The sequence below is a fragment of the Polypterus senegalus genome, chromosome 4 (genome assembly GCF_016835505.1).
Source record: "Polypterus senegalus isolate Bchr_013 chromosome 4, ASM1683550v1, whole genome shotgun sequence".
In the NCBI taxonomy this organism is placed as follows: domain Eukaryota; kingdom Metazoa; phylum Chordata; class Cladistia; order Polypteriformes; family Polypteridae; genus Polypterus; species Polypterus senegalus.
The window spans coordinates 38,353,389-38,380,495 of NC_053157.1; the positions used below are offsets into that span (position 1 = coordinate 38,353,389).

Here is a 27,107-nt window from a genome sequence, read left to right on the forward strand (position 1 = left end):
TAAAGGGTTCTGAATACTTTCTGAATCTGCTGTAATAGCAATTTCTAAATTCTCCATTGCACACTTGCAGCCAAGTTGAAACAGTTTTATTTTCTCCAAAGTATGTGTCACTGCACATATCAAAAACTGATACAATCAAGAGCATAGTCATACATACGTGGGGGGGTTTCCGGTTTCAACCCCCCCTTGAAAAGTTATACCTGATTGATCATCGATGGCAAGATGATTCATTCAATGTTTAATTATCCTAGAAATAAATCCCTGCCTACACGCCTGATCACAGCAATCAAGCACAATTAGAAGAAACAAGATAATCGTCAAGACAAACGTACGCAGATCTTTGTATATACAGTACTTCTGAATGATATAATGGCCCACATTCCAAACAAAACACAATAACTCTTCTTTTTCTTGCTCAAATACTTATCCAGATTTTGATCAAACGCTGATGAGCCAATTCCCTCTCATTTCCAGAAATTTTAGCCCACTGGCAAGGTAAAATATGTGGACTACAATCAGACATCCTTCAAAAAGCTGAAAGCAGTGTGGATAACAAATGAATGGTTGCTCTGCTGTGCTTATGTAATGTGTGCTTTCTAGCCATTCATTTATAGCGCAAACAGCTGCATTGTATTTCCATGGTGTTGAAGCAAAGGCAGCTTCACCATTATTGCTATAAATTCTACAGTCCTTCGTAAATCAGCCAATTTTAGATACGCACAGACAAAATAATTAAGTACTTCTGCTCTTAATAAACTCATTTCTTAAAACTATTTTGGTTAAATTAAGGCAATCGCCACTTATCTAGCATTAAAGATTGATTCGCCACTTCAAATTAAATAAACATCTGTGATATCACAAGCAATACAAATGTGCACAATTATCAAGCACTGCCAGATTCTTTCAATGGTAAATGAGAAGTAACATTAAGCAATGGTTTCCTTTACAGGCAAAGGGTTTGAAAAATGAAAGCTGATCTGAGCTAGAGGCCTGCATTCCCACAGAACCCAACTAATTTCTTTAAGAGGTTGGTAAAGGTGCAATTATGTGGAACTAAAAATAATTTAAGCTTTTCATTTTTTTGTTTTATTTTGTCAGTGGTTGAATAAATATAATAAAGGTGATCCACATCATATTTAAGCTACAACTTGCTGTTGTAGGCAGTGCAATGGGTGACAACACAAGTATTAGAATTAGAATGCGCACACAGAATGCAGTCAACATTCAGGTTATGCCGAAACCAACAGTTAGATTAGTGTCAAAGTTCATGTTGTCTGAGTGAAATCCCGTGAATATCAACAATATTTTGAAGCTATTAAAATAACCAAAGGAAAAATGAGACATACGGCAGTTGGAGACTGCCTGTCATGATATGTTTTATACAGTAGCCATAAGTCGGGTACCTTCGGTCTAAGGCATCGCTGCTTTTCAATGATCAAAGTACAAACTAAACTGGCATTCACAAATGCAAGTGACCTGCAAAACATCAAACATCCAAAAAAATGTGTGCATTTTACTTGTCAGGCAATTCAATCATATGACATGGTATCTGGAAAAGGTTTCATTCAATTTACCCAATGCTTGGCTGGCACAGCTGCCAAAACTGAAAAATAAGATGTCAATACATGTTCAAAAATACCAGTGCATCTTAAAAATGGGTCAGAACAAGCAGTTTTTACTGTTTCACAAACTAAAGTGTTTTCGGAAATTTGTTCTCTGCTCTTTGGCAATAAAATAATAATCATCATTCAAAGCAAAACAAATAGAGACATTTTTTCCCTCTTCAAGCACATTTGATCCCACAGAGAAGTGGAAAATGAGGATCAACCTTCTCCTGGAAATCTTATTTTATCCATCCACTTCCGCTTTGGCCTCCCCTGCTTTCCCTTTCCCTATACTTCCATTCCCATTACTCTTTTGCCAATGTTGTAATTTTCTTTCCTCATCACAGGTCGATACCACTTCAACCTAATATCCTGTACTTTCTCAGATATCTCTCCTACTTTTATGTTACCTCTGATTGTCTAATTTCTTTTTCTGTCCTTTTTTGGTAGTCCACACATCCATCTCAACATTCTCATTTCTGCCACATTTAACTTCTCCTCTGCTTCCTTTACCGGCTGCATACATCTTTACTGGTGTTAAAAATTATAAGAGAAAAAAAAAAATTTTAAAAACAGCAAAAATTAAAAAAAAAAAAAAATTGTCTTCAAAATGTTACATTTAACCTTCACCATATATATATATATATATATATATACATACACAAGTAATGGCGCACTGCACGATAACGTGCATGGAATACACTTGACTTGAGCATTCCTAGTTTTCAGACTCTGTACGTTTAGCATTCGTTTGCTCAGAGGTTGATGTGCTTGTTGCTTCCTGAGCAGCACTTCTTTTCTCCACCCTAACGGCCTGATTCTTCTCTTCTTTCATCGGCATCTCTTCTTGTTAAAACTGATTAAGGCAGTGCTTGTGTTGCAATTAGTACATTTTTGTTGCAATTATGTTTTCTTTAATTTGTCACTTAAGCTGGCACTTAAGTCTTCAATCTGCCTCAAGAATGATTTAAGATAAAAAAAGAGGTAGGAGAAGTTATGGTGAAGGGATGAGATTGGCGTGCCTATGCATGCGCCGCATGACCGCCCTTCTGACTACTGCCTGCTAGAGTTGAATCTACAATAAAATAAAATGTGGAATAACCTTGGAGGTCAATCATCACCCCGAAAGCGGATAGTAGACGTCACGTAGTACATGTGTTCCAAATTTCAGGTCACTTTTTTTTAAATGGTTTGCGAGCTACAGGTGATTTAAAGTCCTGGACAGACAAACGAACAGCCACGGTAGTGTATTATATATAAAGATATATAACTACTAGCCTTCCCCTGCATAGTAGTGAAACAGGACAAACTTTAAAAATCAATAAACAAACGCTAGTGAAGCGGGGCAAGGTCCTCTCCAAAAATGTGGCAAGAGATAGAGCAATTCGAACAGAGGCTGGCTCATGAGTGAGGAGGTCCCCGTCTCGTTTTCCCCTCTCCTTGGCCTGCAGCCTCTGTCTCAGATTAGCGTGAATATATCGCTCCTGAAATAGAATTGTGATTCTTAGCACAATGAGAGAAGTCACAAAATCAACTGGAATGTTCAAGCAAATTCCACAAAAAAAAAAAACAATCTTAATCCTTTAAGCAGTTCTCTCGGTTGCTAGCTAAGCGGATGTAAGATACGATCTGAGGCTGGTGCGTGAGGGAGGAGGGCCCCACCCCCCTCTCTCAGCCCGCTGCTTGTCTCTCGGATTCACGCAAATTGCAAGCAAACTGTGATACTTGAGAGAGACGAACTTAGTGGTGTGCATATTCCAATACTTAACTGCAACACACATAAATGATATGTATTGCCTCAGGAGACTTCTGCCCAGCAGAGCTAGGAATCCACTCATTTTTGGTCATCTACTGGCTGAAGTAAAAAGAAATCACTTATTTCGAAACAATCCAGATAGCAGACTGAACTGAAAAATTCCCGTAAGAGATCCATTGTAAGATATCTCTCTCGTGAATGTCCAACATGGGATGTTATTTCTAGCGTGCAGGCAGAAGAAGATGGGCTGTTAGTTGTTTCTGTCTGGAAATAGAGCAAATCATTTTAGAAGAGCTTTACAAATTAAAATCAGGAATGGTAGGAATGGTCTTGAAAAATCACATGTGATGTTCTGTAGCACAGAATTTTGTATTTCATCTTTTGGATGCATACCATAATTAAAAGCATAAACAAACCATAATTCTTATTTACATCTCATTTGTCATTTAAGAAATGCAAAACACAGTGTTAAATAGCAGCAGATGAATGGGAATGAGCACCAATTAATAAATGATAGTAGAATGGCATGATGCAATTACAAGGATAAAAAATGAGAAGTATTTAATTTGAGTAGTCTAAGTGTAAGAGAGTCCCCATTGTCTTTCAAGCAGTCCAACCTAGCCAGACCTCTTGTCTTCACCAATTCTAATCAGATGTGACCGTTTTTCAATGACCCATGTCAGGTTCCTCTTAAAGCTCAGTGTGTAAGTGCATGAGCACAAATGCATCATATATGTAACTTGGTAGAATAACAAACTACACTGCATTAGGATTTGTAGGAAGTGAACAGTCCCTTTTTAAGGTCATTCAATGATTTCACTTTTCTTTTCCACAATAGCAGAATGAATAGTAAATGTTTTGAGGGAAAAAGGTTGTTCATTGCCACTGACCATGGGCACTTGATATGAAGGGCATGATCATGTGGTTGGCATGAAACTAATTTGGCAGCAATTTACTGGCTATGTCAGGCCAGCTGATCTTTACTCTATCAGAAAAAGCTAGAAACTCCTTTTTCAGCTGAAATAAAAAAAACCAAAAAGGTGTTTTCCAATGCTTGCTTTATTTATGTATTTATTCATTCACTTTATTTTGTGTGTCTCTTCTGCAAAGCAGATTGAAAGTAAAGGGATTAGAATAATAAATGTGTGTCAAAACATAGCTGCATTAATAAACGTAGAGTCCAAAACAGACCTTTTTGCCATTTCAAAAAACAAAAAAACTTTAAATCATAGTTCAAGGTAACACCGAAAAGTCTTTAACCAGAAGAATCCAGAAAAGCATAAACACCAACAAAAGTTCACTGTCGTTATCCTAATCATGAATGACCAAGAACATCTGGGGCGTCAATGACATCACACATCTGGGGTGATGATGATGCTGTACAAATCAAAACCAATTCCACAATGACATGCTTACAGTGCCCGTGAAAATCAAGATGACATTGGAAAAAGAAGTAAATCATTTTAAACTACTCCATTTCTCTAAATACCATAGATTATCCAACCTTTCTTTGGCATTTCATGTCTTCTGTTGCTATCCTTTTAGTCCACTGCTAAAACAGCAGATATTAATTCATTCTGTGGAAAAAATTCTTTGCTTGCATTCTGTTTGAGGGTTTTCTAAGCACCTAGTCCAGCATTTCTTGTCATATCACCATTCCTCCCATGATGACTTCATGACATGCCTAATATTTGTGATAGAGGCTTAAAGTAGTCCATGAAAGTGTGCAGCTTTTATCATTTTCTTCTGGCATGAGTTACAGTTTGATTTATAATTTAAGCCACACTGCAATTTTCATTTTGATGGTTATTGTATCTTATATATTGCAAATAATCCGGAGACCGGTGCACAACATAAAGCTCCATTCACTACTTGTTTATACGAGGTGTGATCAAAAAGTACGATGAATGTTGATGCAGAGCACCATCCAAGAGCAACGCAAAACAATTCAATGCAGGTTCTTACATGTCCATCCTAGAGCCTAGTTTGTGACAGGTTTCAACTTGTTTGATAACTGTCAGTCGAATGTGAGCCACTGTTGAGTTTATGTGCGTTTTTCAAGTTTGTCGGTAATAATGGATATCGAGCAACGCATTAACATGAAATTTTATTTCAAATTGCAAAAAGCTCAGGAAACCCATTATATACACTCACCTAAAGGATTATTAGCAACACCATACTAATACGGTGTTTGACCCCCTTTCTCTTCAGAACTGCCTTATTTCTACGTGGCATTGATTCAACAAGGTGCTGAAAGCATTCTTTAGAAATGTTGGCCCAGATTGATAGGATAGCATCTTGCAGTTGGAGATTTGTGGGATGCACATCCAGGGCACAAAGCTCCTGTTCCACCAAATCCCAAAGATGCTCTATTGGGTTGAGATCTAGTGACTGTGGGGGCCATTTTAGTACATTGAACTCATTGTCATGTTCAAGAAACCAATTTGAAATGATTTGAGCTTTGTGACATGGTGCATTATCCTGCTGGAAGTAGCCATCAGAGGATGGGTACATGGTGGTCATGAAGGGATGGACATGGTCAGAAACAATGCTCAGGTAGCCCGTGGCATTTAAACGATGCCCAATTGGCACTAAGGGGCCTAAAGTGTGCCAAGAAAACATCCCTCACACCATTACACCACCACCACCAGCCTGCACAGTGGTAACAAGGCATGATGGATCCATGTTCTCATTCTGTTTACGCCAAATTCTGACTCTACCATTTGAATGTCTCAACAGAAATCGAGACTCATCAGACCAGGCAACATTTTTCCAGTCTTCAACTGTCCAATTTTGGAGAGCTCGTGCAAATTGTAGCCTCTTTTTCCTATTTGTAGTGGAGATGAGTGGTACCCGGTGGGGTCTTCTGCTGTTGTACCCCATCCGCCTCAAGGTTGTGCGTGTTGTGGCTTCACAAATGCTTTGCTGCATACCTCGGTTGTAACGAGTGGTTATTTCAGTCAAAGTTGCTCTTCTATCAGCTTGAATCAGTCGGCCCATTCTCCTCTGACCTCTAGCATCAACAAGGCATTTTCGCCCACAGAACTGCCGCATACTGAATGTTTTTCCCTTTTCACACCATTCTTTGTAAACCCTAGAAATGGTTGTGCGTGAAAATCCCAGTAACTGAGCAGATTGTGAAATACTCAGAACGGCCCGTCTGGCACCAACAACCATGCCACGCTCAAAATTGCTTAAATCACCTTTCTTTCCCATTCTGACATTCAGTTTGGAGTTCAGGAGATTGTCTTGACCAGGACCACACCACTAAATGCATTGAAGCAACTGCCATGTGATTGGTTGATTAGATAATTGCATTAATGAGAAGTTGAACAGGTGTTCCTAATAATCCTTTAGGTGAGTGTATGGTGACACTGCACCGACAATTGGTTTGATCAATCAGACAAGGTTGAAGACGAGAAAAGATCAGGACGTCCTTTAACATCAATAACCGAGGAAAATGTTGAAACGGTTTCATTCTTCATCATGGCAACACTCCATGTCACACATCCCTTCTAGTACGACAATTTCTGTCAAATAAAAACATTACACTGTGCGACTTCTGGCTGTTCCCTAAATTGAAAATGACCATGAAAGGCAAACTATTTCAATCCATTGAGGAGATCCAGGCAGCCATAACAGCCCAACTAAAGACACTCTCGAAAGAAAACTTCCAGAACTGCTTCGCAAAGTGGCAGGAGTGTTGGGATAAGTGCATTTGAAGTGAAGGAGAGTATGTTGAGGGTGACTAGTAGTTGTAAATCATTTACTGCAATAAACGTTTCTTTTTTAAAACGTTCACTGTATTTTTTGATCACACCTCGTATTTCTTTTTTTATTTTGTCTCCAACTTTCCAATCTCCCACAGCCCTCCTCGTGCCCATAATTCTTGTTCTCTTAAAGGAATCTTATCCACTTTCCAACTCAGACACCACAATGGTATTAGAAACAACATAAAATACAAATAAGGTTGGGTGTATACAAGCTGATTTACTGGCTTTACTTTATGTGTTTTAATCTCAGGTTATTTGTAAAAGTCACTCATTTTTTCTTATGTTGCTACACAAGACATTGTTAATATCTTCAAGTTCGTTTTTTTTTTTTTTCGGAAGAATGATGTTTGTTGGTACTGGACAAAACTGTTTTCAACTTCTCATCGCTGATAAGCAGTCTACATTTATGCTTTCACTTGTGGACCTGTTTCATGCAGGTATTTGAATCTGTTACACCTTTATTTAAACTTCTTGTAAACTAGAAATTGATTAAAATTGTGCTGATAAAGTTAGCACATTTTTCTACCTCAACTGCAACACTATGGACTGTTAACTTTTTCGCCTTATATTCTACTACCTGGCAGAAATTATTTTTTTTAGTTATGGTAGAAACAAATTTACACCCGAGTGTTTACAGTATCTATAATCAAAATTAAACTAAAATTGTAATGTGGAGTTGTTTTATAATTCAGGACATGACTTATACAAGTCCTGACCTAAGGAAATGAGATAGCAAAAGCTGATAAGTTAACATAATGATTATTACAACCATAATGCCACAAGTTTATATTTTCCTTAAACCACAATATTTATTATTTAAAAAGCTGACAGTCTAGAATCACACACACAGTGAGCTCTAAAACCTGGACTGACTACATCAATAAAAGCCAATCCTACATTATTCCTTTGTTTTTTTCAGGGTTCATAGGAATATAAATGTACTATGGAGTGACTGGCAACTAAACCAAAAAATGTATGAGCCAAATCCTGTTTTAGTGAGCCAAATATTGTGCAATTTGTTCATCTCTCAAGTTCTCATACTGGTTTTACTGGGCTAAGTATCAACTCAGGCTTAGAAAAATAAAAAAGAGAAAAATATGCAACGAGCCAGCTGCTATGTAGCAAGCAGTTTACAAAAACAAGTAGATTTTAAAGATGGCAAAATGTATAAGTGTAATAGCATGAAGAAATTGGTTAAAGCTTTTTAAAGTTATTTATGTAGTACTTGATTTTTTAAAAATGGTCAAATTTAGAAGTGCGCTGTAAAAAGAAACTGTTCAAACATACTGTATTTTTGTCTCCTCTGGCACCTCATCCAGGGTTCATTCCTGCTTTGTACACAATGTTGTTGGCATAGGCCTTGGCTTCTGTGACCCTGAACTGGATTCAAAGAATTCAATGACAGGTGGATTTTTCTTTCAAAGTGTAGATATTTTATATTCAACTTTATATTCTGTCGGATTTATATGTGAAATGAAACTTCAGAGTAATGCAAACCTGGCTATTAACACATTATCAGACTTTATAATTTTACCAACTTTGCAGAATGCCCTTTGTGAAGAGTTAGCCTAGGTCTACAAAAGTGTGAACTTGCCTGTTATAAAGCATTCAGGACACTCAGATTCATTTATTTTTTTATGTAGTGTTGCATATGTGCATGTGGGGAGCGATCTACATGACTCAAGGAAGGTACGCCTACCACCTCAAGCCCCTGAGAGAATACAGTCACAAATATCTGCTGCTCTTTCAACTGCAAACTGGAGGATGACTCCTGAGACAGACCCTGATGCCACTTACGGTTTCACCAAAAGGTCCTGGCACGGGCACTATTTGAAGAACAATGGCACCAGAAGTGGGCATTCAATAGGGAACCTGCATCCGACGAATAAAGAGTTCCACAGATGAAGATTAACCTGATGTGGAAAGAAACTTGCTAAGACACTGCATGCATAGCCAACTGAAGGTACAAGATGTCCACAACTTTGTTTGAACTCTTTTCACCATACTAATTTTCTTTGTTTCTGGCCAGTCCCCTACCCTATATTATCTCTCTGTTTTCATCATTACACCAGGGATGTTAACAACTGAAGTCCTTGTTTTTCTCTTCTCCATTGCCAAACAGCCATGTTTGAAATGTTATGTTGATGAAACTTTATTGTGGCATGATTTATTTATGTTCAACTGCAGACATTTCATTTTTTATGTATGTTTATATATATACACTTTACTATACTGTATCTGTGAATTTGTGTAAGTGTTTTGAACTCACAGTTAGTGAAGACCACTATATACGGATGAACTGAATTTAATATTAGCCTTTTAATGGAACAATGTGATTCTGAAAAAAAGTTAAAAGAATTAGCTTTATATTATTACTTGTATTTTTGTAAAGATAGATACTTATGCTCTACATATATGGGAGCAATTTTAAATATTGTCTTTACAGTTCAAATAAAAAAAAAAGTTTTACTGGTCGAAGAATTGCTCTGCACAGCTCTCTTGTCATCCTCCCTGTGATGCCACCACAGGTTATTGAAACAGATCCAGAAGTTCTACCGCTTAACTAAAGATGAGTTCCATTAGTCAGTTAACTGTTATCTATGATGGGGGCTTTCCTATGCTTTCTCTCTAGTCTCACTGTGTGTACTATAGGTTAAAAGAAACAGGATCCTCTTGTATATCGGTTATCAAGTGTTATAATTTCTGGTTACAAAACTTGACTGCTTTATTTGTACATACAACACAATAACTACAATTGTACATTACATTGCACATAACCCATCAGGTGTGGTGACTTTTATCCTGTAGATTCAACCGTTTCATTATAGTTCTTCAAATTTTGGCTTTTCTGTTAAAATTCAGAAGTATAACTGTACAATTTAAATAATTTAAAGATACAAAATAATGTTCATTTAAAACTAATTGCTGCTTTCAGATAAAGACTGACATGGAGGAACGAATATTTATAGTGACTATGTCTGAAAAATGGAAACTGAGCCTAATTTCACTGTCCTCCTTATTCTAAATTGAAAATTTGAATCAAATTTATATGTCAACTTTATATTACAGTCAAAACAATGTCTTTTTAACAGAAATCAAAGAAATAAAATAAACTATTTCCCATAGTTTATTATTCAGTTTTTCCAAATGCTACACTAGGAGTATTTCTTTGGAATAAATGCTCAGGCATACTGTATGTAAAGGTAATGCCATCACTCCTTCAAACGATATTGTCAAAAAGGGTGCACAGCGAATATGTCTGAATTTTCAAATCGCACCAGGTAGCATATTTATAAGTGACAAATAATTACTTTTCTCTTCACAAACTAGCGCCTGAAAACATCAGCACACTGTCAGTGTTGATATACAAAACAGACCTGAAATGCCAGAGGTGTTCTTTTTCTATTTTTCTATTGAGATGCCAACTCTATGGCTGATCAACTACTGTCAACAGTCTACTCCTATTTATATATGTTCTTTGGTATTATTTCATTTCATGGCAGAGTATTCACATATTTTTCATACTGGTTGTTGTATTGTGATAGAAAATTCACTTTTCTTTCATTTCCATCAGTGTCCTTTAGGATGTAAGTCACTGTAAATAACTTTAACTGAAGCCATAAGTATTTCAACTAAAAAATTTCAAAATGAGCTAAATATATCGAAAGGCATATCAAATTCAACAGAGTAGAACTAGAATAACAGAATAAGCCAGTATTAAAATATTAAATGAAACACTAGAAAAGCCTCTGAGTTGAAGCTGGCTGCAATGACAAATTCCAGATACTGTATCTCACACTGGGTCTGAGTCTGAGTACTGTTGTTATAAAGGATACTCACACAGAGAAACAAAATGAAAAAAAGTTTCATATTGTGCGCTGTGTGTATGTTACAAATTTAAATTTTCAAGGCTATCTTGGTTGACTTAGTGACTGCGGTGGGCTGGCACCCTACCTGGGGGTTTGTTCCTGCCTTGTGCCCTGTGTTGGCTGGGACTGGCTTCAGCAGACCCCCGTGACCCTGTTAGGACATAGTGTGTTGGATAATGACTGACTGACTGACATATTAGTGATGTAAAATTATAAAGCTAATAAAGTATACAGTGTATGTGTTACTTTAATTATTTGATTACTGTAAGGTCTAAACCACGCAACTAATACATTATTTGTCATGATCAGTGTTGATAAGTTGTAAAAACAACTCCAAAAGAATAAATGTTTGTGTGTTTAAGAGATCAGATTACAATATTACTGCTGTAGGTTTACTGTACTCACCACCTGATCCCCAAGGGTAAATAAACTGTTAAATATAATCACACAAACATGCTTATTATAAAAAGAGAAGTTAAATGAGGCTATAAGATTTGTAAATATTTATGAAAAATTGAAAGAAAGAAAGATTGATTCTGAGTGATAGTGGAAACTTAAAATTAACTCAGCAAAGCACTGGTGTACCATCTAGAATAGATTCCTGTCATTTGTCTGATTTTGCTGGGGTAGGTAGGTATTTCTTATAGCACTGACCAGTGAAAAGGGCACAGAATACCAAAAAAAAGAATTTAAAGCTAAATAATGTAAAGCTGAGTAAAGAAATCAAGTGATTTAGAAAGGAAAAACAGCCTTTCCTGTTAAAGGCTTTACTCTACTTTTATCTCCGATGATAGAATATATATTTCAGTGTGGCATGTATGTGCTGTTAAGAATGAAGTTTAAATAGCACCTTGTAAAAACTTGCTCTCAAGGCTTGTGTGTGCTGTTGATTAATAATAAATAACTCAAAAGTACAGTAAATGAAGCATTAGTTGAACATCTATAATGCTCAGTTTTTGGAAGGATTTTGAAGCAAAAAAATACATCTTTACATGCTATATATACGTATATTCATATCGATATGAACATATTTGCACTTTGAGCTACTGTTTGTATGAAAATGTGCTATATAAATAAAAGTTGTTGTTGTTATATATGAACATACATACAGTACATATACATAATACATATATGTTCATAGAGTGAGATATTTCAAATTTGGAATAGTTCATTTTTGTCCAGTTTGTATGGTGTCAAAGTCAAATTCACAGGCCAGAGAAGTCATCATAGTACCAGGATGGAGAAGACTGAATTACAGCTACGGATTACACTTCTAAAATACACTGTTAATTACAGAAGAACATGATTACTGGGAATTTCTTATGTCTTTACAAGTTACTGATAAACAGACCCTTGGAGTCCTATCATCTGCTGCTCTTGCTTGTGCTGTTTTTTCTTAAAGATACTTAACCTTGTGCAAGAATACTGGGTCACAGATCAAGGGGCTTTAATTAAAGCACTTTGTAAGAGTGCTAATGGCAAAAGCTAATAGTTAACAAGAGCAGAAGTCATTTAATATAATAAATATATAATGAGCTAGTAAAAAACATTTAACAGTAAAATCAACTCTGACAATGGCAGGGGACTCATTCTACACATGTGGTTCTAAAAATTGAAATGGAGTTCATCACTTTTTCTAATGAAACACTTCATTTCATTCATGTGTGGGAGGTCTTACATGAGCACTCAGAAACACCCACCACAAAATGACTGGGAAAGAGTACTAATTTCGCACAGAGAGATTCAGACCCCAGACCCAGCCTTACTGTTCTGCTCATTGCTGTAATTATATATAAGAAATCCAATGCCCTAAAAGGAAGGGCAATTATATTAAGTTACATTTTTGGCACCAGCCTTTAAGTACAAACTGAAAGAACCAATTCCATTACACTTATTCAGAGCCTGGTTTTAATCAAGAGAAGCTCAGACTTCTAAAATGACAATTAACAGACAGAGACAAATTTTCTCATTTACTGGCTACCTAGAATATAAGTGGATTAATACATTGTATGAGCTCAGAATTTGCTCAAATAAAAATAAGCTACCTGATGTATACATTACACTTATGAATGAGGATTCAGTTACTAAAAATCAAATCTAAATATTTCCATGTTGTGTAATAACAGTACTCTTGTGTGCATTTGTAGGTAACAGTACCCTTTTACTACTAATTATCCTTGAAACAATTAAACAGAAAAATATTTTGCAGAAGCAAATTTGACACTTTTTAATATTATCTTTTCCTGCTAAGAAAAAGAGGTTATTTTTGCACTATTTAACATGATATAACTGCCAGATTTTCCACATAAAACATTTACATATGCCACAATCATCTCCATAAGTCTCCCTCTCTGTGGAAGAGTACTTGACATTCAATTATACTTAAACTTTCTTTTTCAAAGGCCAAAAAGCTATTTGCTGCAGTGTTGTTTATGTTCCAACAACCACTATGAGTGGCTGAGGTTATTTTGAAAACCAAAAATAATGTTGGTGAACCTTTATAACATGGTGGCTGGGGACAGAGCTGTATACAAATTTTCATTTTTTTTAACATGGCACATTAATTTTGTTAATGGCAAAAGATCAAATTCCAGTAAGGAACAGTTGTTTTTTTCTTTTAAAGTCCAATCCTGCAGTTTTAAATGGGCCATACAATGGAAAACGTATTTTCTGTTTTACGCTTTATGTGAGTCAGCATCAGTTGAAAGACTTCAGTTGGGGTTATTAGCAATAAAATATTCTGGGGATATTGCAAAGAAATTGCCCAACTGGGACAAGAGGCTGATGTGTAAATATTGTTGTATAAAAAACTGCTTGCAATCACAGTTATAATTTTTGCAGTATATACAGGAGGTAGTTCAGTCAACATGAGGTTTACTGGTTGTGATTTATAGGAAAATGAGTGACAAAGCAAAAGCAAAGAAGATTCTATATGGTATAAACACACACACATGGAACTGCCTGTTAACCTAACCAGAATAGCAATAGGGAAGTGGGAGGAAAACTAGAACAACTAGAAGGAAACCCCACTCAAACACATTGAGAACATGAAATCCAGGATGGTGAATCTATGAGGTGACTGGAAGCATCAATGCACATATATGATCCAAAATTTAGGAGGGAATAAGGAATTGCTCCAACAATGAAACTCAAGATAAGAAATGGCGTAGCACTTCTGGATGTTTAACACAGAACGCCTGAGAAGAACTTTAGTATACAATACTAGAGGTGCTGGTTTGGATTAGTTGTGCATTGTACTGTAGGATACATTATCATAGGTCAAAGTTCAGATGGAGGAAATTAGTGGAGGGGTGGATTTGAGCTTCCTGCCAGCAAAAGGAAAAGAAGTCAAGAAGGGTCTGATTCAGATGCGGATGAACTTCCAGTTAAGGGTTTTTATATTACAGTAGACTAGCAAAAGCCATTCAGAAAGAATTTGTAAATTTGATTCAACAGTTTGTCTTACTAATGGTGAAATATTAATGAAATGTAAAAGAAAAGAGAACCTTTTATGAATTCTCAATGAATGTATGATTAGATATGTGACTCTTTAAGAAAAGTATAAAAGGTAGAGAAATTAAATAAGCAGTTTCTCAGTGGATTCAAGTTAAAGCTATTGAAGAAACTTTGAAGGAAGATAAGGTTGCTATAGTTAAAAGATGGCAGTCCTGGAGGGGTAAAAAGTGTCTGGTTTTAATACCTTATTCTTTCTTCTGTATTGAACTTTTCTAAGATTAAGTATTATCAAACAACAAAGTTGTTTTACAGGTGTGTTAAGCATCTAGGTGCAAGAACATGAACCTCCTCCCTTAAGATGTTTTAAACACTGGCAGTTTGGATTAAGATATGCTAGTCATGAATTTAGGAAATGTGAAGAGGGATCTGAGATTAGGTGTTTTAACACCTGGGCAACGTATATAGAGTTGCAACAGCCGCATGAGGTTCAGAAGGTTAAAAAGACGCATTATCAGTTATGGAGAAGCAGCAAAAAGAGTTGATACCTTTTCTACACAGTGGTAAACCAAAGAAGATTCATTGAAATATATAAATGAAAGTAGAATGTGAATTGAGGCCATAAACTTGAGATGTTCATCTGGTGATGTATCATTTGATATACCGATTGTCAAACGAGCCGATTTTTTTTTGCTTATATGTGTGCAGTAACAAATTGTGCAATTCAGAAATTTGATCAACTGAAGAGTGCAATGGATGCTGAGAGCACGTATTTGGGCATGTCTGGAATCATGGCACACCAGGTGCATGACATGCTCTGCAGAGAAGGTCTAGGATTTAAGGATAAGAGATGTGGCTCAGGAGTGGATGGTAAAGAGTCTTAAAGGGCATATTTTGAATTTTAAAATTTTTTCATTCCAGCATTTGAATGTTAGAAATGAAAAATAATTTAAAACATGTTTTAGATTTGAATAGTCCTCCAGATGTTATTTGTATACACAAAACATGGTTGTGTGCCCATTTAACTGGTAATTGGAGTTAGATGTGCTACATTTGTGAAAGAAAAATCTGATGTTTAGAGGTTTAGCAACCCCTGTGTAGTTTAAATGTGTTGTGATGGAAATTTGGACTCTAAGGGGTGGAATCAATACCAACCAACTCCCCATGGAGAGAATCAAATAACCATAATCCACGTGGAAGCAGATGTTGCCCCACATTTCACATATTGATGATGGCACAGAAGCTTGAGATTGTTAATACTTTTGCTGAATACATTTTCTGTCCATCTACTACATGAAATGAATTTGAAAAAGCAAAATCTCCATAATTGAATTCACATTTGTATCCCACTACAGCAGGGGTTGCCAACTACGGGCCTGGAGGACCACCGTGGCTGCAGGTTTTTATTCTAACCCTTTTCTTAATTAGTGACCTGTTTTTGCTGCTAATTAACTTCTTTTGAACTAATTTTAATAGACTTAATTGTTTCATTTTCCTTAATTAGCAGCCAAACAATAATGAGATACAAAATGAGCCAATACAACTGGTGTCAATAATGCAATATCTGAAAATAAAGAAAGATGAAGGTCTCAGGAATGTCGATCTTCCCAGGTCCCCAAAACATTTGACCAGTGCTCTTAGAAAAGGGAAAATCAACAATTTCGGAAATGCCTGCTAATGCACCACGAGAGCAGAAACAAGCCACAAAAATAAGAATTGGTTTAATTAATGACAATAATTGGCACCTCATTAAGCAGCAGGCTGGAGTCAAATTGGTTGGAGTTTGAGGCCCTGACTTAGTTGCTCTTTTGTTGGCTCACTCACTTCACATTTCATTTCTCTTTGGGTGCCATTTAAGAAAAGAAATTAAGCAATTCAGAGGAACGATGAAGAAATTCAGGGAAGCAAATCTTTAAAACGCAATTCAATTAAAATGAATCCATAAGAAGTTAATTAGCAGCACAAACAGGGTAAAAAAAGGGTTAGAATAAATACATGCAGCCAAGGCGGTCCTCCAGGACCAGACTTGGCGACCCCTGCACTACAGGACCTTTTACTTTTTAAAATAATTTCACCAAAATTTGAAGATTGAACGGAATCCATTATACATTTTCTTTTTTACAATGTCTTATTTTGTGCCATGTTATTTTAATGATTTGGTATGGTACTTTGTTCTTGCTGCCATGCCATATATAAAAACAAATTCTAACCCAGTTAAACAATGATTATTGTTTTTCTTCTGTTTGCCTTCTGTTTTGCATTGCAATTGAATATATAAAACATGTAAGCCCTAACTGAGGTAAAAAGTAATTTTGCCCCTCATCAATTACTATTCATGTGGTATTATCTTGAATTCTTCGGCAGCAGAGTTGAAAGTAACACATGTTCAGTAAATGTGTTAAGAAGTATATTTGTAAAATTTAACTTTGATCAGTTTCAAATTATATCAGAGTTTCTCCTTAAGAAAAAATGTCCTAAAGTTAAATCTGAGCATTAGAAGTCCAGCTATTGATTTATTTTGTGGTCCTATTTGTATGCTTTTGAATTCCTATAGGGGTGTCACAAGGTACTTTTTTCATATACACTCAGATTTGAGCTTTGTTTTTAATTGTTTAAATTACCTTTATGACATACAGTAATATTCATAGGTGTGTTGTCTGGAGGAGATTACATGGTATGTGCCTGAAGCTCAGAACACTTTTGTTAGGAAAAAAAAAAAAGATCCTAAATATGTTTGTATTTCCAGAGATTACAGAAACTAACAGACTGATGAAGCCAGTATGTTTAAACAAGCTCCTGGCTGTTGTCATGGTGGACCTCCTCTCCTATCTGCAGTACACGTTTCTTGCCGTTCTCAGCACACTATTAGTACAAGGCCAAGAAAACCACCAGAAAGTGCAAATCAAAGGGGACAGAGCCTGTGACAGCTTTTAGATATGCCAATTGCGATGCTTATTGTTAAGAGAGCTCAGAGATCTCCTCCTAAACAGTAGTAAGATGAGTCTATCTTCTGCACTCCAGTAGGTCTGCTGCAATAAAATCTAAAATGAAGGTAAATGTATGTAGCTGTGCAGTTAAAATAATATCCCTGGAAAAGAGGGTCCAGACCTCAGACCACCTCCATTGTTGCTTTTCTTACTCCTCCCTTCTAGAAATTGGTACAGGACCTCTAGTAGCTTTGTAAGTTTACTAAACAGGCAGTTACATTAACAAATACTGTATATATTTTTCCATATTGTATACAAATTTTACACATATGTGTGTATGCTGTTGCATTTTGTGCTTGTCTCTTGTTGGTATTATATTACTGTCAAAATTCCAAAGAGACACGCGTGTAAGAATTTCATTGCACTATGTACATAACAATAAACTTGAACATGTGTGCTTTAAATTGCAAATCGGGATTAGCTCTGCATTTTAAAACATGGCATATTTCTGAATTTGAGAAATTCACATGGAAAATAGCGTGCCAGTAAGGCCTTTCTGAGCAAATGGTATCTGCTTCTAAGAGTGCATTTACTCCATTTTAAGCAAACTTCAAACAGCAAGACATTCAGGAAAGCAGGTGTAAAAGCATTTAATAAGCACAACCATATGTTCGTCATGCCTTCATGGCCAAGATCCTGACAAATCTGTGTAATCCTGCAGTACCTCCTAGCAACAGAAGAAACATCCCAATAAAAACAGACTGAACTAAACGTCAGTCAAAAAAGACAGAGATGCAAGTCTAAATTAAGAATTCATTCTGTTGATAGAACTGAATAATTTAAGGCCATTATACCCTGTCTAAAGTTCCTACCAATTAATGCAAAATCATATGTCTAGGTTTGAGAAAAAAACTTGTATTATCTTATTTTTACTTTATGTATAAAAAAAGATTAAATAAAAGCGATTTTCAATTAAGGGCGGCACGGTTGCGCAGTGGGTAGTGCTGCTGCCTTGCAGTAAGGAGACCTGGGTTAGCTTCCTGGGTCCTCCCTGCGTGGAGTCTGCATGTGCTCCCCGTGTCTGAGTGGGTTTCCTCTGGGTGCTCCAGTTTCCTCCCACAGTCCAAAGACATGCAGGTTAGGTGCATTGGCAATCCTAAATTGTCCTTGCTGTGTGAGTGTGTGTGTGTATGTGTGTGCCCTGCGGTATGCTGGCGCCCTGCTCAGGGTTTGTTTCCTGCCTTGCGCCCTGTGTTGGCTGGGATTGGCTCCAGCAGACCCCCATGACCCTGTAGTTAGGATATAGCGGGTTGGATAATGGATGGATGGATTTTCAATTACATAAGAAGGGGTAGGATGCATGTGTTCGATTGATAGACGAGTATGAAATAACCCTGAATGAGGGTGGGGGTGTGTGCAATGGTATCCCATGATGGACGGGAATCCCAGGCAGTGTTGGCTATTATCTTGCATAAAAAGCTGATTCTGAATTGAAATAATAAGGTTTGCAAAATGGAAGGAAGGATATATCAAAAATGATATTCTCCAAATGGATGATAATTGTTCCTATATTTTATCCACTTGAAAGATCCATTTTTGACTTCATTCTCACAGTAAGAGAATTTACATAGAGATGGCATACCATCCATGGACTGTCTGTCAGGCAGACCACACTTTGTGAGACTCAAGGCCTGTGCTTCTTACATGAATATCAGCAACACTGGAGCACCCCAAAGAAAGGGCCTGCCTCATTTTCTCAACACACTGTACGCCTCACAGTATAAAAATAACATTAGGCCATGTCATTAGCAGAAATTCTCCGATGGGGTATATCAATAAAGGGGATGGGACAGAGTAGCGGAGTCATATGGAGAACTTTGTTCCTTGGTGCAAAAAGAATGGTCTAGAATTCAACATCAGCAAAGAGAAGGAACTGGTTATTGACTTTGGCCACAGCATAAGAGCCTCTATGTCCAGTCACAATTCAGGGAGTGGATAAGGCGGTGGTGCACTCCTACAAGTGCTTGGAGTCCACATCAATGACAGGTTGGACTCATCTCATAACACAAAGAATATATATATATATGAGAAAGGGCAGAGCAAGTTCTTTTTTTCTTAGGAGATTGCATTCCTTTAATGCAGGTACTGGCATCCTTGACATCTTCTACAATTCTTTGACGCTCAGTGTGATCTTCTACACTGTGGTGTGCTGGACTGGTAATATCACTTCAAGAGAGGACCACCGAATTAACAAGCTAATAAAAAGAGCACGGTCAGTTATGGGAAACACTCTGGACCCCCAGGAATACATAGCAAAGGAGAGAATTAAAAGAGACTGACACACTAACACCCAGGCTTTCAGCCAACTAATTATTCAGCAGAATAGTATCAAGAAACGCTACTGGGGCTCCTTTATACCAATGGCAATACACCTCCATAATGTCTCACTCTGACTGGAACTGCCAAGTCAGATGTTTTCTTTCTCTTTAATTTTCTTCCTTTTTAGTCATTCTGGTGTGTGCTCAGACCACAGGGTGTCATGGCAGGTCATATTCTAACCTTCATAGGGCACAAGGCAGCAACAAACCTTGGACAGGGCACCAGTCCATCATAAAGAGACCATAGTGTGTGTGTATATATATATTTATCTATTTATTTCATCCATTTATTTATGGTACCCATTTAGCTACACTGACCATTAGAAAAACTCTGCAGCTAGTAGTAGAAGTTCTTTTTGTAAAAGTATGCACCCTGTGGGGTACGTCCTCTGTCGTTTGCCATTCGCTTGACACTTCTGTCTTCAGTATCCCTTGCCAACATCATATATTCTTAATGTACTCAAATGCATATTTACATTTATATTATTCTGTATATATAATTGTTTTAACATTATTTTACTATGTATTTAACATTAGGTTTTTAATCTACTGTCTTCAAAATGTCTTTGCAGCAGTTTGTCTGTAAAAAGCTGACATACTGCTAAGATGAGTCGATTCTATCCTCATAAAACACTGACTTTATGAAACAACATTTTGGTTCCTTGGTGTATTGTTTTTCTCATAGTATGGCACATACAGTAAATATTTTATAACATTTTGGATGTTTGTGTTTAAAGGTATTTCATACATTCAATTGATGCCAAACATTCACCAAGCTTTTGCAAACAGTATTTGTCATCCATGGAAGACCACAGAATGTAGCGTGAAATCAGTTCAATTCAGTCCATTCTTCAATGGAAACCAGTTCAGGATGTTTATGAAGATTTACAAATACAAAACATGTACCGTACGTACAGTACATAATCACAAATATCTTTAAATCTAGTAAACAGAAAGTAACAAACAAAACACTAATTGATGCTGGGTCTGTTTTACAGTGAATGAACGAACATCAAACAGAGTGCTGTAGTAGGGTTAAAAGCGATTTTGAATTTTGTGAGCTATTCTGTTTTTACAACAAACAATTTTTGGTCAGGCTTCAATGTCCTTATTTCGTCTTTTAATTTTTTTACTTTTAGGAATTATTATCTGTATCATCTGTATCTCTGACTTGCACCACAAAAAGAATTTAGACATCCTGTGCTCCCAAATAGATCACACCATTACAACAGCCAAAGCACAAGTTATATTTGAGAAGCTTTGATAGTTATGTTATTATAATTACTTAAGATCCTTAATAGTTAAAAAATGAATTTAAGTATTTCTATTGGCAAGATTTTGGAAATTAACCATAAGGTTTTAAAGCCCTCTACTTAGTGCAAACCCCAATTGCAAAAAGGTTGGGACAGTATTGAAATGGCTAATAAAAAGCAAAAAGGAGTGATTTGTAAATTTACATTGACTTGTATTCAAACAAAAACAGTATAAAGACAAGGTTTTTAATGTTTTACCTAATCAACTGGATTGGTTTGGAAGATATATGTTTATTCTGAAACTGATGCCTGCAATACATTTCAAAACAGTTGGGATGGGGTAGTTTAGGATTATTATCGATGTGACAAGTTGAAACAACAAGCTGATCCAATACAAGTGATGTTAAACAGGTATGGCAATCCTGTTCTAGCATATAAGAAGCCTCCAAAAAAGCCCTAGTCCTTCAAGACCAAAAGAGGAGTTGAGGCTTACCAATTTGCCATCATGTCCTCTGGAAAATCCAGCACTTTGAGAACAACATTCCCCGAAGACAAATCAGTATTATATTTGTCATTAAGTCTCTCTACAGTACACAATATAATAAAAAGATCTGAGAAATTTTTGCATCATTAATGTATATCTTTAGATGGGCTTGGGAATACAGTACTTTGGTCTTTCAGTTGACTCCATTCTACACTGCATCCCCAGATTCAAGTTAAGGCTTTACCATAAAATCAACCCGTCCAGAAGTGTCGCTGACTTCTCAGGGCTCAGTTCTTTCCGAGTTATAAAGTAGCACAGTGGAATTGTGTTTTGTGGTCTGCTGAAAATAGTTTTTGGGATCATCATCAAAAATCATGCTTTCTGGGCCAAGAGGAAAACCACCATCCAATCTGTTATCAGTGTAAGGTTCAAAAGCCAGTGTCTATTATGGTATGCGGGTGTGTAAGTGCCCATAGCATGGTTAACTTTTATATCTGTGAATGCACCGTCAATGCAGAAAGATATGTACAATATTTGGGCAACATTGGCTGCCATTTAGATGCCGTCTTTTCTAGGGACGTCCGTGCATGTTTCACATTCTGGCTGTGTAGGCAGAGAGAGGGGGTACTGGATTGGCTCTGCCTTCTGTCCTGACCTGTCTCTGAATGAAAATGCATGGTAAATTTTGAAGTATGAGAGATGTTCAAAAAGTTTTGGCACTTTTCTATTTTCGTTGGAAATTGTGAAAGCGGCAGTAGTAGTAATTGGGCATTAAAAAGTTGGTACGATCCTGGGAAAATTGCATTGCAAAGGAAGGTGACTATGTGGAAAAGTGATGCAATTTGTTTTTGAAATTCTTAATAAACAGAGTTAAAAAAAAGTGCAGAAAGTGTTTGAACGTCCCTTGTAATAAATTTGGCAATGAAAGCCGTGTACAAGTGAGTAGATGAAGATCTGTGTAATGGATGAATGAGGAAAATTCTGCTTGTTAAACTTAACCAATTTGTGCCTTCAGTGCCCAAGCAATTAAAAGGCATTATTAAAAGAAATGGCAATGTCACATGGTGGGAAACACTCAACTGTCTCAGCTTTTAGAAGTGTGTTGCAGTCTTCAGATCTGACATGATTGTATATTTTCAAAAAAAAACAATTAACTTCACATTAATACATTGTTGTGGTGTTTTTGATATAGTACAGGTTGAAAAGAATGTACAAATTACCCGTTTTTGTTTTTATTAGCATTTTCCATACTGTCCCAACTTTGTAGGAATTGAGCTTGTACATTCTAAACTATTTCTTTGAATGCCACAAATATCTGGGTGATGCACTTGTATTTACAAAGGAATAATAATGTCAAAAAACACAACTGGTATCAAAAACACAATTTTCTTTCCTTAAATTAAAAAAAAAATTGGAATAATGTGAAGTTGATTTGTAAACACGCAAACAAACACACTTTCTGATTTTAGCATAAACATAAAAAACTAATAGTCTGTATTTTTCTAGTCTGGCCTTTTCAGGAATAGCTGGTCTTTACTAACAGACAGGCTGGGGCCAGCTATAATTGGGACAGTACTACATCTAAAAGTCTGAATCCACTCTTGTACATGCAGCATCTTGACTGCGTGTTAATATTTGTCATTGTTATTTGTTAGGATATTTAGATCAGGAACACACAGTTAATTAAATGTTGTGATTTTAATTATCTCTTTTGTTTTCTCTTATTCTGCGGTGGGCTGGCGCCCTGCCTGGGGTTTGTTTCCTGCCTTGTGCCCTGTGTTGGCCGAGATTAGCTCCAGAAGACCCCCGTGTCCCTATAGTTAGGATATAGCGGGTTGGATGATGGATGGATGGATGGTTTTCTCTTATTAATTTTGTGTCTGTTATGTTATTATTCATTTGAGTAGCACACCAAAGTTGTTTTTTCTTGGTATTGATATATTTTTAAGTTTTGTTGCTTCTTGTTTTGATTGCTCATCACTTGCTCTTGGGTAACACCGTTTTTGAAATACAAAATGGCACATACTGTGAGCATATATGGTGTGTGCTGCATTTCAGCTTCACTATAAAAGAAGGCTTGCATGCACAGCAAAACATCCAGACTTCGCATTCGGGTAAATAAATAATAATAATAAAAAAATTCTGGTTTTGGACTTCGTTAAGGAGTGCTGGCTTAGAGTTTGTTTTTTTTCCATTAACATGCTGAGAGATCAAAAGACTTCTCTGTATTGAATCCTGTTATGTATTTAATTATTACTCATTCCTTACAGAAAGGCTTTTAAAATTTCTGCCACTCACAAATAATTAATAACTCTTATCTGAGATTTCAGCTTGTCCTACCGAACACACAGACTGGGCCAATTTAGAGCTGCTAATAAATTGACATCAATGTCTTTGCATTGCACAATGAAAGCAGGAATCCATGGGGACCTGCAACTTGTGGAGAAAAGAGCACGAAGCCAGTAATCAGACCAGTGTTAAAACCTTTGTGGGCTGACAAAAAAAAAAACAATTATATGTACTGTCCATATATAATGGTAAAAGAAAATAAAATATTTTGATAGTTTGATGATACTCACTAAAGACTCACCTCTTTCTCCTTTGGTGCATGTTTTTCCATCATCCTCCCGATAGTAACCTTCCTCACACTCACATCTATAGCTGCCTGGTGTGTTTATACATATTTGGGAGCAAACCGTTTCATTTTTGCTAGCACACTCATCAATATCTAAAATGGAAGGAAAAAAAATTAATGCTATTCTTCTTACTGCTAGCACAAGGAAAACCAAGACATTGCACTGTTTTTACAAAACCACTGCAGCTAAAGCAAATGCTTTCAAATTGATCAATAAAAGGTTAACTGAGCATTTTTGAATTGAAGATTCGCCTCTCCTCATCACTCATTGGTCAAGCATCCTGTCTTCAATTCAAAAACATGGCATTCCAAAAGCAGGTATTAATAATATTTTAGCAATAAATGGAAGCAGTTTGAATGTTTTCAGCATAAAAATGGATACTAGACATGTGGATTATATGGCACAAGTTACATGAGAGTTTTTTCCAATTTTACAGGGACATAGTTCACATTGTTTGCCATTGTCCAGCAATGGTCACATTTGGGTCCCAATCTATTAGAACATGGGTCCTCAGTGACGGTCCTGGAGGGTCGCAGTGGCTGCAGGTATTTATTCCAATTACTTTCCCAATTAGAAGACAGTCCATGCTGATAATGAAACTTGGTATTTAACTATTTAGCTTGTTAATACTTGCATTTATCCAAGAGAAATTTCAATTGCACTGTAGAGTTTCCTTCTGTGAGAACATTATCCATATGTTTTGTGGACCAGAATAGTTTTAAACTTAATGGTCATTCCAATTCCCCTCTCATTCATTTCTAAACATTTTTATCACAGATACTTTATGGTAAGCATATTAACTGGAGAGCTGCTGGTTTATTGGTTATCTGCATCTCGTTATTAACTAATGTCTGATTAAGAAAACAGGCAACAATTAAAACTTAAATGTAGCTGCTAAAATCTAAAATAGGCAATTAAGGGTTCTGAATGGTAACAGGCAAGAGAACTAAAAAGAAGTCCAAAAAATGTATTGCTTTAGTAGTAAATAAAAGGGTTCTATTTAAGAAATTGGTTAAAGGGAAAACCTGCAGCCATAGGAGACCTTCAGGACTGCAATTGAGGACCTCTGATCTACAAATTAACTAAAATTTTCTTTGATGAATAAAGGCACTAACACGGCATAGAGTTAAACACCAACTTTCATTATCAGCAAGGACTGAGTTCCAATTAGGACACTGGCTGGAGTGAAAACCCATAGCCACTGCGGCCCTCCAGGACCATGACTGAGGACACCAGTATTAGAATCTTTGTTATGTACTATCTTCGTGAAAACATGAGGTTCATTTTTTTTTTCTTGGCCACCACTGCAAACTACATGGGGTAATTAATACAAAGATATCATTTTTTAGGTGAATATTCATTTAAGGATACATTTTGCACAAATATTTTCTTCACACAGCTTATTCCATGTATATGCTTTTAACAGGCAGTGCAATCTCTGTCACTACTATCTTGTCGTTGTTTTCATTGAGTGAAGCATTATTATTTTATAGCAATGGCATCTACTGACAGTCACGTGGTTTGTTGTCATCCCAATATGTTCACCTTATATGAAGGTGCACAGCACTCATTCAAAGCATCTGATCAATTTTCATTCTTTACGCTAATGTTTTCATTTAGTAAAGTGGAAGCTAAAAGGCAGTTCTGAGAAGAATTAGTATGAGAGCGTTTATGGGGCAAGTATCAGGTGATCATACCTGCAACCGCTCCGTAGCATATTGAAGGGGAACACAAGGGAGAATCAGGAGGAAGACAGAGAACAAAGAGTAGAAGAGCCGTGAAAACAGCAGCGGGTGGAGAGGTAGGTTGAGTCAGCTAGGTACTGGGGTGAAACGTAGCACGGTCATTTGCCTAATGTAGGAGCGAAGGTTTAGTGCTTTAGCAGCAGGTCATGCCCACTGAGTATCCTTGAGGAGTGAGTGCGATCAAGATGCTGTCCTCCCCAGGGATCCGTGGGACGACTACAGGAGCATAAAGGGAGACTGGAGGACAACTGACCCCAAGCGGTCTGGCTGATGCTGCTGGAGTCAGCTAAGGAGGGGGTTAGGAGGAAAGGAGTTGCTAGTATCTCCGCCAGCTGAGTGAGCTATGGGTGAGCAGGGGAGATGAAGAGGGAGTTGTGTTGGACTCGTCCAAATCTGGATGGAACAGTGAACCCCTTACTATGGCGTTAGTTTCAGTCTCATTTTAAATCTTGTTTTTAATCTCATGGACTGTTTTATGGATTATTTATTTATTGATTTTTAGAACCACTGCACTTATTGAGCACTTTGTTTTTAATGGACTATTTTAATAAAAGCACAGAGAACTGTTTCACTTTCCCCTTGCTTTGTGTGGTGTCCTCATTTGTTCAGCTCATTCCTCGGAAACATTGGCATTGACAGGTTCCAAAGGCTAACAGTGGGACCCTGTAGCTTGGGGCTAACCCGCACCGTCACAGGATCTGGCTTTGTACCTGTTGTTGTTAGGATGGCCTAAAGCCCTCAAGTTTCAGTGAGGGTGGGGCAGATACATTTTTTTTTTGTATGATGATGAAGAGCGTTTAGTGATGGAGGCCAGTGTTCATACTTCAACAAAAGTACTTTCATTTACAGCAACAACATTCATGGCTTTCATGGAGTTCTGGATTTATGAGTTCAAGTTATTTTACATTTTGAAAATGAGACCAGTGAATATTTTTCAACTAAACTTGCCCAATTGGTTCAAGTGTTTTCTTTACCTTTATCTAATGTTTTATTGTATTTTCTCTTCACAAATGACTGATAAAAGAAAATAATATGGATTTTCTTAGACTTTTATTAGACATTTTTCTGACCAGTGTTTGAAGAATTTTCATAACTCTTTCTATACTTTGTTCCAGACATTGTTTATTTTATTACAACATTTATTACCTGGTGTTCAGAAAACATTAAAAACAAGCTTTCTTAAAAAAAATCATCTAAAGTAAAGAATCAAATGAAAGATTGAGTCATTT

The 27,107-nt window shown here is 36.7% G+C and overlaps 1 protein-coding gene across 2 annotated transcripts in view; it reads right to left on the reverse strand.

The window, feature by feature from the left end:
* ccbe1 (collagen and calcium binding EGF domains 1) overlaps window positions 1–27,107 on the reverse strand; it is a 341,539-nt gene that overhangs the window by 46,366 nt on the left and 268,066 nt on the right. For both annotated transcript variants that reach the window (XM_039750495.1, XM_039750496.1), the window contains one exon: window positions 24,088–24,225. In XM_039750495.1, coding sequence (XP_039606429.1) covers window positions 24,088–24,225 — 138 coding nt within the window. The remainder of the gene's footprint in view (window positions 1–24,087; window positions 24,226–27,107) is intronic.